Source organism: Mustela nigripes, chromosome X, assembly GCF_022355385.1.
Source record: "Mustela nigripes isolate SB6536 chromosome X, MUSNIG.SB6536, whole genome shotgun sequence".
Taxonomy (NCBI): Eukaryota; Metazoa; Chordata; class Mammalia; order Carnivora; family Mustelidae; genus Mustela; species Mustela nigripes.
The window spans coordinates 45,708,489-45,720,826 of NC_081575.1; the positions used below are offsets into that span (position 1 = coordinate 45,708,489).

Consider the following 12,338-nt stretch of genomic DNA (forward strand, 5'->3'; position numbering starts at 1 on the left):
GCTTCTGCTCAGCTAGGGTAAAACCCCTGCTCAAACCCTATGGTTACTACTTCAGTTCCTCAAACATGACAAGCTCTAAATAGAGGCCAGCAAACCATAGCCCATGGCTCACATCCAACCCAATACCTGTTTCTGTAAATAAACTTTCATTAGCACTCAACTCTGTCCATTTGTTTATCCACTGTCTATGGCTACTTTCACACTACACTGGCCAGGCTGAGTAGTCCTGACAGAGACAACATGGTTACAAAACCAAAAATATTTACCGCCTAGCCATGTAACAGAAAAAATCTACTGTCTCCTGCTCTATCTTTGCACTTTTCTTCAAATACTTCTTCTGTCTTAACAGGATTGTGCTCATCATTCAAAGGTCTGATTAGCATCATTTCTCTAAAGCCTGAACTGGGTGAGCACCCCTATATGTTTTATCATCATCCTCTGTACTGTCCCTTTATTACTCATCAGTATTTATTCTATGATGTCTATTTAATGACTACATCCCCAACTAGACTGTAAGCTCTGTGAGGACAACACCCAAATGTGTCTTACTCACCACAGTGCCTGGTTTATTGCATGTACATATTAAGCAATTATTCAATGAATATCTCCCCCATTCTGTACATTTCTTTTTCATTTTGTTTGATTCCTCAATGTTCCGATCTGTTAAGGGAATTCTGAATCTAGATTCTATCAGTATATTTGTAATCTCATCCTGTTTTGTCATCCACATGTTTGATAAGCACACCATCTGAATTCCTCAAGTCACTGATAAAGGAATGAAGTAACAAAGATCTAACACTACAGTGTTAGAATGAAAATGACTGGGCTGATGATAAAGTCCTGAGAAGACCACACTCCCTCCCTTCCAGAATATTGATATCCATTAGGTCAGCAGTCTTTGGTAAAGATTCCAACTCTAATTATAATATTATCTAGCCTACATTTTGTCTTGTCTAGAAGGATTTTTGAGACCTTCTACTTCTCCACAGCCTTATCTTACCTGGTACCATCTCTACCCATGTAGAACTGAATTAATAATCACTCCCCCAGCTTTCTCACGACTATACCTTTCCTCATTTCACCTCTCTGTATTATAGTAACATTTACAAGTTTGACTCTGCCACAAGCCCAAGCTCTTGAGAGGGCAGAAACCTAAATTAACTTTAAATATCCAGAACCTAGCACAATACCCAAAATCAAGCTAACACTTAAAAAGGAATGACTGAACATGTCTTACAACTCAGACACACTAAATTTACGGCACTTCATATTTCTGCTATTGTAGTATTCCTATATAAAATCTAACAATCTTTCAAATATCCTTACCTGTAGCAGAAAGGAAACAGCATAACTCAGTAGAGCAGGGTGATGAACTACATTTAAACTATTTTTATACTCTGCTATTCCAGCTTTTTCTAAGACTTCAGGGTCAATATATAATCCTTTCTGGAAAGGTTTGGATGTCCACAGGCAACCAACCATGGCTGTCAAATAGTGATTAAATTCTTGATAGGTCTTGCTGCTGAAATTGAACTCTGATTTTGTCTATTGGGAAAGAAAAAGAATATTCTCATTACCACCTAGCATCCCTTTCCTTCTTATTCCCAGATCATAATTTTTATTTTTTTTTTATTTATTTTTTTTTTTTGTCAGAGAGAGAGCAAGTGAGAGCAAGCACAGGCAGACAGAGTGGAAGGCAGAGTCAGAGGGAGAAGCAGGCTCCCCGCGGAGCAAGGAGCCCGATGCGGGACTCGATCCCAGGACGCTGGGGTCATGACCTGAGCCGAAGGCAGCTGCTTAACCAACTGAGCCACCCAGGCGTCCCAGATCATAATTTTTAAACACTGGTGATTTAATACAGAGCTTTAATCATCCATACCTTTTGTACCAATTCATTTTTCTTGGCAGCTGTCAAATTGTTACGATACCTAAAAGGGAGAACAGAATGAAATTCTGAACTTTAAATGTTTTTGAAATATAAACATAAACAAAAGTGTACATTTTAAATGTAAATATATGCAGATGTACACATACACAAATACCCAGCTGTCTAGTTAAGGATTTTATTCTTCTGTGCTACACTCTTCTCAAAGAATAAAAATTAATAGAGACTCAAACATTGAGTTATATATTTAAGATATGCACTTGACTGCATGTAAATTATGCCTGAATAAAAAATAAAAAACAATGAAGAAAATGCTTTTAATGTTTCATTATAAAAAAATTAATAGAGACTCAATACCAGAAACTGATGGGGCACCTGGGTAGCTGAGTAGATTAAGCAACTGACTTCAGCTCAGGTCATGATCTCAGGGTCCTGGAATGGAGCACTGTCTAGGGCTCCCCACTCAAGGGGAAGTCAGCTTCTCCCTTTTCCTCTGTCCTTCCCCCTCCCCCCATTCATTCTTTTTATGTCTCTCTCTCAAATAAATAAATAAAATCTTTTTTTAAAAAAGAGCAGTCACTGATTTAAAACATGTTTTCTTAATGTTAAAAAAAGGTACAGTAGAAAGGATAAAGGAGAAACTTATAATTTTTTTTTCTTGCCTAGGAACTATTACTTAATTAGTTTACAAAATTCTAACCTTGGCATATTCCTACAAGTTTTGCCAAAAGGGTCTACAACACTTGTGGACTAAAAAGTGTAATTTAAGCCTATAAATGAAAGAACTATAGGGGATTAGAAATAATACTTAGTTTCATATAATTGGCAATAAAATAGTTTCCCCAATCTCCCAAAAAATGTTTGTTTTATCAGAGAAACTACATAGACCCAAATCGGTTGTCAGTAAATGACTAATTTTTCTTTAAGACACAGCAATAAGAATGAAAAATGCTGAGTGCACCACTACCATTGCACAAAAAATTCTTTAACTATGAATATTTAATTTTTAAAAATGAGTGTTAGCTGATATACAATGTTACATTAGTTTCAAGTGTACAACACAGTGATTTGACAAGTCTATACACTATGCTATGCTCACCACTCACTGTAGCTATCACCTGTTACCATACAATGTTATTATAATATCACTGACTATATTCCCTTTGCTGTGCCTTTTATTCCCATTAACTATCAATTTTTAAAATCCATATCCCCCACAGTGACACCTCAAAAACACAGTTAAAATAGACCCTTTTGGAAGGTCATTACCAAAAGAAAGACATGTTTCCTATTTCCATAGATTCTGGCATAAAATGGAAATAGTTTTATTGTATTTAATATTTTATTACATCTTATATAAAGCTTATTATAGTGTATTTATAAATTATAATTTATTGTACAGTTGAAAAACAAAGACAGAAGTATGATGTGTTCATTTAAAAACACAAGAAATGCTTTGTACCTGTGCATGATATAACATAGCTGATTCAGGATACTGGAATCTAGGCTGAGGAGAGCAGAATAGAAGATCCCCGGAGGAAACAACACCACTAATGGAAGGTTGTAATTTATATATATGTCACACACCTTTTGGAAAGAATGATAACATCAGGATATAGATTATTCCCCAGAACTCCTGAACCAAGTTCACCCAAAGAAGCAATAGAGAATAAGCAATAATAGAACACTAGATTTGGGCCTCATTGATTCATAATATAATTCATAATAGAATATAATTCATAAAGTAGGGAGCCATAAGCCTGCTTAAAAATATACCTCACTAAACATCACACTTGCCGTAGAGGATTATTTCTACAAGGTCATTACTAAAATATCCCATTTTTTTCTGGGAAGAGATCTTTGAATTGGGAAGAAAGAGGAAGGGAGAGCTTCTTTCACCTTAAGTCCCATTAATACTGATTTGTCATATTAGTTAGCTGTCAAGCTAGAAAACAAAGGAGCATACTTCTACATAAATATCTAACACAAAACAATCAGTACAGGGAGGAAGCCAGGAAAACTGGATTAGTGGGTACTTCTAGGATAATAGTTCTCTTTACATCAAATACTATAAAAAATTGAAGAAGACCAGAATTATAGGTACTATGAGAAATAAGGCAGTTGAAAGGTGGAAGTGGAGAGCTGAAGAAACAACAGGGTATTTTTGTGTTTTTGTCAGGGGTCTGGGATGTACAATGAATTAGCAAAAAGTGATGCTAAGAGACAGACTTCTGTCTAGGGTCTGCATTCTTCCGGGGAATGTCTATTAAAGCAGTACCTGAACTCTTCACAAAAAGTACTTGTTTCTCCACTTAATGAAAGTCAGTTATTCAGGTGAGAATATGGTCATTAATTTCAAAATAAGTAGCTTATTTTAACTATGCTAATAAGGTCAAAACCCAACTATGAGTCATATATAAAATTTAAATAATAGAGCAGTAAAGCAGACCACCATCACAAAAATCTAAATAGAAAAAAATGGGATGTGTACTACCTTCTCATAGAAATCCAAAATAAAGTGCAGTAAGAAAGTACTGTTGTTTTCCAAGCGCATTCCAGTAATAGACAGCTGCCCCACGTAGTGAATCAGTTCAGATACAGAGTTCATAGATCCACCTAAAGTTGTCTCTCTGAAATAAGAAATCATGACATTCAGATCCATATTAGCAAATGTTTTCACAATTTCCAAGCTAGAGGTAAATAACACATAGCAAAAAATTGTTAAGGATTTCAGAAAACAATCAGTGCTCCAATGTATAATTGACTTTTTTAAAAACCACAGTGATCAACCATAAAACTACAGAGCCCTCCAGGGGATCATTAAGATCTACTCACAGAACATCTTCAGCAACTATTCTACTAAATACCAGAGAAATAAAGTATTAAGCTCCACAAAGACTTTTGATAATATTCCCTATGTCCAGGAACCACAGCATTTAGCAAATTAGTTTCTAAGTATACAAATCAAGACCCAACTTTAGCTGAATTCCTGAGCTGAAATGCTATTAAAAATATTTTCACTTTAACTGGAATTCAATTCAATCCAAAAACTGAATTAGAAAAATTTTTGGCATCTTTCTATCTTCCACTAAAAACCAAATGTAGATATGTCATATTCTTCCCAAACCAATGAACTGTGTGTCTTTAAATTATACCTGGGTATAACTGGTTCAATTTATCCATCTACTCACCCCTGTCCTTCAATCCACTGTTGAGTGGATTAGGAAAAGATCTAGAAATGTGATTTCACAGCTTTATCCTCTGATCTAGGTAGCCAACAATGGTTATGCACAAGAAATAAAGAACATCATATAGTCTTAGAGCCAGAGAAATGATGACTCTACCACTACCCACTACTGTAATGGCTCAGTGCCAGAGTGAGCAGGAAAGATTAGGAGACCATTCACATAGGTGGGCATCCATATACTCAGCTGGCCATTTGAAAACTATATTTTAACTATGATTTTTGGTAGCACCTGGCAAATGTGTCTAAAATAACTTGAACAATGATGACTGCTCAGAACAGCTTCCTTTGAAGTCTTTCTCTACAGGACACCAGAGGCATTTTGGATGAAACAATTCCCTATTCAGGATTGCCTCCTACTCTCACCACCCACAGTAGAACATTTACCATCCTTGGCTCCCACCTACTAAATACTGGTATCACACTCTTCCCATTCACTGTACCAACCAAAAATGCCCAATGAAGGACCACTTCTGAGAATGGTTTCCTACCCTACATTATACGACTACAATTCACTCCCTTTGACAGTCATGTGGCATATGGTCATGAGAGGGACATGGCCTTACATCAATATGTCCAAAATAAAAGAAGTTACTGAGAACCTAAGAACTGTATTATAGATAGCAGCTCTTTCTGCCCACTGGTCCTGTCCCTGCGCTTTAATAAAACCACCATTTTACACCCCAAAAAACCCCCTGTATTATATAATGCCAAATGGTATTAGGACATTAAAGTTATCTACATTTATGCCCATTTGTTTAAGAATTTTAGAAAACAAAGCTCCTTTTATGTTTTTTAAATATTTTTTTCAAATTTATTTATTTGAGAGAGAGAATGAGAGAGAGAGAAAGCATGAGCAGGGTGAGGGTCAGAGGAAGAAGCAGACTCCCTGTTGAGCGGGGAGACCAATGCAGGACTTGATCCTGGGACTACTAGATCATAACCCAAGCCGAAGGCAGACGCTCAACTGATTGAACCACCCAAGTGCCTAACAAAGCTCCTTTTAAAATGCCGTGCCATGATGTAATGAGCACCGGGTATTATATAGGGCTGATAAATCTCTGAACACTACCTTTGAAACTAATTAACACACTATATGTTAATTGAATTTAAATAAAAATAAATAAATAAATAAATGCCCTCCCAAAATTTATGGCACTAATTTTAAAAGGCTACTAGGAATTTTGGAAATAAAGGAATTGTAAAGTTCCTATATCAGGGTGCCTTAAGACTCACATTGTAAATTTCCCAAAGATTATAAACTCAAACATACTCTTCTTAATAGAACTGAGATGTTTGAAGAGGCTAAACATTTAAATTAATTTATGATCATGGTTCTCAAACTTTAGCTAGCACCAAAATCATGAGAGCATTTGTTAAAACATAGATTACTAAGTCCTACCTCCAAACTTTATTTCAGTAGGTCTAGGTTAAGGCCTGAGACTTTGTATCTCTAACAAGTTCCCAGTGATGCTGATGCTACTGGTCCAGGGACCAGACTTTGAGAAGCACAGCCTTACAAGATGCTCTTAACACTCATAACGCTCCATTTCCTTCTAAAAGTAAAAGATGTACAAGGTATACAGACACACTGCAAAAATGAGTATGAAGAACTTAAAACAATTTCCAGGCAACTCCCAAGAAGCTTCTATTCACCATGCTCATCTCAAAGTAAAAGATCACTATGGGGGTAAGAACATAGAGAAAAGTAGGGGCTAATCTTGGGGCACCTGGGTGGCTCAGTGGGTTAAAGCCTCTGCCTTCGGCTCAGGTCATGATCCCAGGGTCTTGGGATCGAGTCCCACATCAGGCTCTCTGCTCAGCAGGGAACCTGCTTCCTCCTCTCTCTCTGCCTGCCTCTCTGCCTACTTGTGATCTCTCTTTGTCAAATAAATAAATAAATAAAAATCTTAAAAAAAAAAAAAGAAAAGTAGGAGCTAATCTAGCCAAGCTAACCACTAACTACATGCAACTGAAGCTGAGGGCTCCTTATACTTTGTATAAGGAAGATTATGTAAGATTATGTATAAATAAGATTATGACTGATAATATAGGGAATTTGAATGTTGATTAGATATTTAAAGATATTAAGAACTATTTATTTTTTATACATCAGAGAAAGAAAAATACCATATTATGTCACTTATATGTGGAAAAACAAATGAATAAAGAAACAAAAAAACGAACAGACTCATAAATACAGAGAACTAATGGCTGCCAGAAGAGATGGAGGTGGTGGGGGCAGGGGGAGACAAAAAAGGTGAAGGAGATTAAGAGATATAATAACTTCTAGTTATAAAATAAGTCACAGGGTTGAAAAGAACAGCATTGGGAATATAGTCAATAATATAGCAATAACTTTGGTGACAGATGGCAACTATACTTAGCATGGTTAGTACTGTGTAGTATATAGAATTGTCAAATCACCATGTTGTACACTAATATAATATTGCATGTCAACTGTATTTCAATTAAAAATATTTTCAGGTGGGTGCCTGGGTGGTTCAGTGGGTTAAGCCTCTGCCTTCGGCTCAGGTCATGATCTCAGGGTCCTGGGATTGAGTCCCGCATCGGGCTCTCTACTCAGCAGGAAGCCTGCATCTCCCTCTGTCTCTGCCTGCCTCTCTGCTTAATAAATAAATAAAATCTTTAAAAAAATGTTTTTAGGGCACCTGGGTGGCTGAGTTGGTTAAGTGTCTGACTTCAATTCGGATCGTGATCCTAGGGTCCTGGGATCAAGCCCCATATTGGGCTCCCTGCTTGGCGGGGAGTCTGCTTCTCCCTCTTCCTCTGCTTCTCCCCCTGCTTGTACTTTTACTCATTCTCTCTCACTCAAATAAATAAATAAATAAAATCTTTTAAAAAATTAGAACTTTTTTAAAATGATGATAAAATAAAGATATTAATTCTTTAGGTGTTATACTGGTTATCATTTTTGAACAGCTGAAATGATATCTGGGTTTTTCTTTTTGCTTAAGAAAATCTAGAACAGGGCGCCTGGATGGCTTAGTAGGTTAAGCAGCTGCCTTCAGCTCAGGTCATGATCCCAGAGTCCTGGGATCGAGTCCCATATCAGGCTCCCAGCTCCATGGGGAGTCTGTTTCTCCCTCTGACCTTCTCCCCTCTCATGCTCTCTCACTCTCTCTCTCTCAAATAAATAAAATCTTTAAAAAAGGTTTAAGAAAATCTAGAACAATGAATCTCGAAACACTACGTCAAAAACTAATGACGTATGGTGACTAACATAACACAATAAAAAAAAAGATATGCTGCAAAAAGAAAGAAAGAAAAAAATCTGGAACAGAGGAAGAAGAAAGTGAGGAGTGTTAGAAACTTTTTAAAAATTAGGGGTGCCTGGGTGGCTTAGTCAGATAAGCATCTGATTTCAGCTCAGGTCATAATCTCGGGGTCCTGGGATCAGGACCCATGACAGGCTCCCTGCTCAGTGGAGAGTCTGATTGGCCCTCCCCCAGCTTGTGTGTGTGTGCATTCTCTCGCTCTCTCTCAAATAAATAAATATATAAAACCTTTAAAAAAATTAATCATGACCTGGTAACTGTTAAGTTGGATGATGCACATATAGGGGTAACACTGTATCATTTTCTATACTTTTTTAAAAAAGATTTTATTTGGGAGCACCTGGGTGGCTCAGTTGGTTAAGTGTCTGCCTTCCACTCAGGTCACGATCCCAGGGTCCTGGAATCAAGTCCCACATTGGGCTCCCTGCTAGGTGGGAAGTCTGCTTTTCCCTCTCACCACCCATATCCCCCCGCTTACTCTCTCTCGCTCTCACAAAAATAAATAAAATCCTTTAAAAAATAAAATAAAAGATGTATTTATTTTAGAAAGGGGGTAGGGGCAGAGAGGGAGGAGGAGCAGAGAGGGAGAGAGGCAGAGGGAGGGGCAGAGAAGGAAAGAATCCCACTATTTCCTACACTTTTGATTATGTTTGCAGTTTTCTACAATAGAGGATTTTTAAAAATAAATGTTAAAGAATAATGTGGCTGCTAATATAGGGGAAACCGAGGATTTTAGTAGAAAGAGTCAAAACACACCTTTAATATTAATCAACATAATGGAAATCTGGGGCTCTTTATTCCAAAGTGAAAATACTATACATAATCAAGCAATTAACTGATTAATGTATATAATCAAAAGACATCAAAGAAACAACAACAACAAAAAAAACCCAAAACTGTACTGCAAAATTACAGATTTTCCTAGCCATTATCAGACAGATTTTACATATAAGTAAGAACATGTTTTCTAAAGTGAGCTAAACTGAATGGAAGTCAAATATGAAGTTCTAATGTCACCTCTCCAATATTTTGCTACAATAACTCTTGCAAGTCACTTAAGAGGCTTAACGGGCGCCTGGGTGGCTCAGTGGGTTAAGCCGCTGCCTTCGGCTCAGGTCATGATCTCAGGGTCCTGGGATCGAGGCCCACATCGGGCTCTCTGCTCAGTGGGGAGCCTGCTTCCTCCTCTCTCTCTGCCTGCCTCTCTGCCTGCTTGTGATCTCTCTCTGTCAAATAAATAAATAAAAATCTTAAAAAAAAAAAAAAAAAAGAGGCTTAAGGGTTGTTTACTGATTTACAGAACTGAACTTGTGGAATTACCCTTCCTCACAGGATTGTAGGAAAAAGAGCGAAAAGTTACAAAAAAATTTTTTTTAGAAAACTATGATTAAGCATTTACAATAAGGTATCATGACACACTATTAAACTCTACATGCAAACATTTTTGTACAGATAGTTTCTTGTGGAGTGTTGTAAGACTCACAGAGGACTGTTCATCACAGGTTTCATGTGGATATCTGCAGAAAGCCACAACAGCCAATTCTGCAGTAGTTCTTTCAGACACTGGAGAACACTACACTGAGAAGGCAAAAGAAAACAAAAAAAAAAATCATTCATAAAATCATTCAGACACACTTTAGTGTTGAGAACTAACAAATTAAACCAGAGGCTTAAAGATGGAAGGGACCATGGGGATGATTGCATCCAGCTATTGCATCTTGCATCAGAGCCCAATAGCTACTACTCCAGCCTGATCAGTCTCCAAGAGATAGATGAATACGAGTACAAGTTTACTGCTGTTTTCGCTACAAGATTGCCCCCAGCTTATCAGCCCAGGAACAGACTCTTGTTTCTCTAAATTACATTCATTTATAATATATATCACATCTTCAAATACAGTATCACCCACTACTTACTATCTCCCCTCAGAGATCCTTTGAAGTTGCTATGGAAATGAGCTGCCTATCCTTTTCACCCTGTGTCACAACTATAATTTACTCCCTTTTTGATAGTCAAAAAATTTATCTTACCTTCTGTAACTGGAAAACAAACAATTCTAGTCTTTCCTTTCTCAGGCTTTGCCTTGATTTCTCAGGGCCTCATTTACATAGAAACACAGTCTTAACAGTAATGTGCTCAGAGCATTCATGAGGATAAATCTATAAATTTGAAAGCTCTCCACATCATCCCAAAACCTAATACAGCAAACCTTTATTACATATCCTTAACAAATACTGGCCTAGATGCTATCTGAGTATCTCCAGTGATAGGATGCTCACTTCACAGAACAGTTCAATTAATACTTTTTAAAGAAACTGACACCTTGAATTTAATCCACCAATTATTTGAAATGACGCACAAAATCTTAGTCATTTTCCTCCAGGCAAAATATCCCTGCTTCCTTTACTATACCAAAGTAGAAATCATAAAAGTCATCTTGTGTCCTTCATGCTTTTCTTCGTCTCCAAATCCTATCATTTTTCTTTCTTTTCAAAATGTCCAATTTTTCTGTCTCCAATCCCACCGTAACTACCCTTGCCCTGGCCTTCACATCTCTGAGATTACTTTGTCCTCCTAGTCAGTCTTCTTTACTCTAGTCTCGTCTTCCAAACCCCAATTCTCTCTCCATGGCTGCCAGACCCTTGTTATTTAAGTACTCTACCCATTATATCCATCTGCCCTCAAAGAACTCTGTATGGCAAAGGAATACCAGCATGTAACAAGGTCATGAAAAATATTCAAACTCTCTCCTTTCATCTAGTAACTTCATTCCTGGAAATGTATGCCAAAAGAATGAAGAAATCTGTATTATGAAGATGATCAACATAGTTATCTACTCCTACAAAGAAAAAAATTAGAAATAATTATAGAAAAAAATTCACTGTGGTATAACATCTATGGACCATGAATAGATTTGACTATACTTGACAAATCTTATATCCTGGTTTTTAAATTTACTTTTTTTTCAGTATTTCATTTATTTATTTGCCAGAGAGAGAAGGAAAGCACAAGCAGGAGGAGCGGCAGGCAGAGAGAGAGGCAAACACGCTGCTGAGCAAGGAGCCCAATATGGGACTCAATCCTAGGACCCCAAGATCATGACCTGAGCCAAAGGCAGACGATTAACTGACCAAGATACCCAGGCATCCCAGTTTTTAAATTTATGTACACTCTTTTTGTAATTATACAGGAGACATAAATCAATGTGGACAGAAATGAGAAAATTAATATGCCACAATGAAAATAGCATAGTTACAGTAGATTTGTAGAATTTTCTCATTCATAATTCTTCAGTGAGAAAAGTTGTTTGCTGATAGACACAACCAGCTAAGCACAAACAAAAGCACTGAAAATGTTTTAACAGACTTTTAAAAATATTATTTATTTGTTATATTAAGCTAAATAATCAAGTTATACAACAGCTAAAATAATAGTAAGTCATTAAAAATCCTCATAAACTATACTCTGGTTCCTCTTCAGATCATATAAATCTTTTACCTTTTAAAATCCTCATAAACTGGGCCAACTGGGTGGCTCATTCAGTTGAGCGTCTGACTCTTGATTTCAGCTCGGGTCACGATCTCAGTCAGGGTGCGATAGAGCCCCATATCAGGCTCTGCGCACAGCGTGGAGTTTGCTAAGACTCTCTCCCCCTCTTCCTCTGCTCCTCCTCCCATATGATTTTAAAACAATAATAATAATAATAAAAGCCTCATAAACTAACTGAGTCTCTAGCTAATTCTACTACCATGTCACACTGCTGTTATCCTTAGCCACCTACCAAAATGAAAGCCCCTTTCATCACTTATCCTTTCTTATACTCTGTACTTCTCTGTGCTTCTTTCACCCTTTCATCCTTCTTTCCCCCTTCTCATCCTTCCCAATTCTTTCTGGGCTACAAGGATGGTTC

At 37.1% G+C, this 12,338-nt stretch overlaps 1 protein-coding gene across 1 annotated transcript in view; it reads right to left on the reverse strand.

Moving 5' to 3' along the window:
* CENPI (centromere protein I) overlaps positions 1–12,338 on the reverse strand; it is a 77,040-nt gene that overhangs the window by 24,833 nt on the left and 39,869 nt on the right. The window contains exons 15-19 of the mRNA XM_059386113.1: positions 9,912–10,006; positions 4,380–4,515; positions 3,348–3,472; positions 1,880–1,928; positions 1,327–1,545 (exon numbers count right to left, since the gene is read on the reverse strand). Coding sequence (XP_059242096.1) covers positions 1,327–1,545; positions 1,880–1,928; positions 3,348–3,472; positions 4,380–4,515; positions 9,912–10,006 — 624 coding nt within the window. The remainder of the gene's footprint in view (positions 1–1,326; positions 1,546–1,879; positions 1,929–3,347; positions 3,473–4,379; positions 4,516–9,911; positions 10,007–12,338) is intronic.